Here is a 503-nt window from a genome sequence, read left to right on the forward strand (position 1 = left end):
AATAATGGCCTCTCCTCTCGATTAAACTTCAAACAGTCTTGTGTGAGGCGCCTCAAGATCTTTGGTACATCCTGGGCGATCTTACTCATGTCAGGCCTGAGATATCCTCGTCCTACCATGAATAGGATTTGATCTTTATTATTAATCTGGGCGTAAGGTAACATCCCTGATAGTAACTCGTATAGAACCACACCGAATGCATACACATCTGACTGGAAACTGTAAGGACAAGGCTCTTGCATGCGAATCACTTCTGGTGCCATCCATAGAATAGAACCAGAGGGTTGATGATATTGAAGACCTCCTGACCACTTGCTCTTCACCGTGGCCAGACCAAAGTCTCCAATCTTGATAGTACCATCATGAAGGAAAATATTATTACTCTTCATATCGCGATGAATAATATTCTTAGCATGTAGATAATCCATACCTTGTGAGATCTGACGTCCAATATCTATGAGAATGTGCAGGTCAAACTTTGTCTCTACAATATGAATGTGTCG

The 503-nt window shown here is 41.7% G+C and overlaps 1 protein-coding gene across 1 annotated transcript; it reads right to left on the reverse strand.

Annotated features, from left to right (window-relative positions):
* Positions 1–4: 4 nt before the first annotated feature.
* Positions 5–497, reverse strand: LOC103523853 (serine/threonine-protein kinase A-Raf-like; the record flags this gene model as incomplete). The annotated part of the gene is made up of 1 exon (XM_008488867.2): positions 5–497. A coding segment is annotated over exon 1 (424 nt), but the record flags the coding sequence as incomplete, so codon positions are not given.
* Between the last annotated feature and the right edge of the window lie 6 nt (positions 498–503).

This window comes from Diaphorina citri, unplaced genomic scaffold (genome assembly GCF_000475195.1).
Source record: "Diaphorina citri unplaced genomic scaffold, Diaci psyllid genome assembly version 1.1 scaffold47623, whole genome shotgun sequence".
Taxonomy (NCBI): domain Eukaryota; kingdom Metazoa; phylum Arthropoda; class Insecta; order Hemiptera; family Psyllidae; genus Diaphorina; species Diaphorina citri.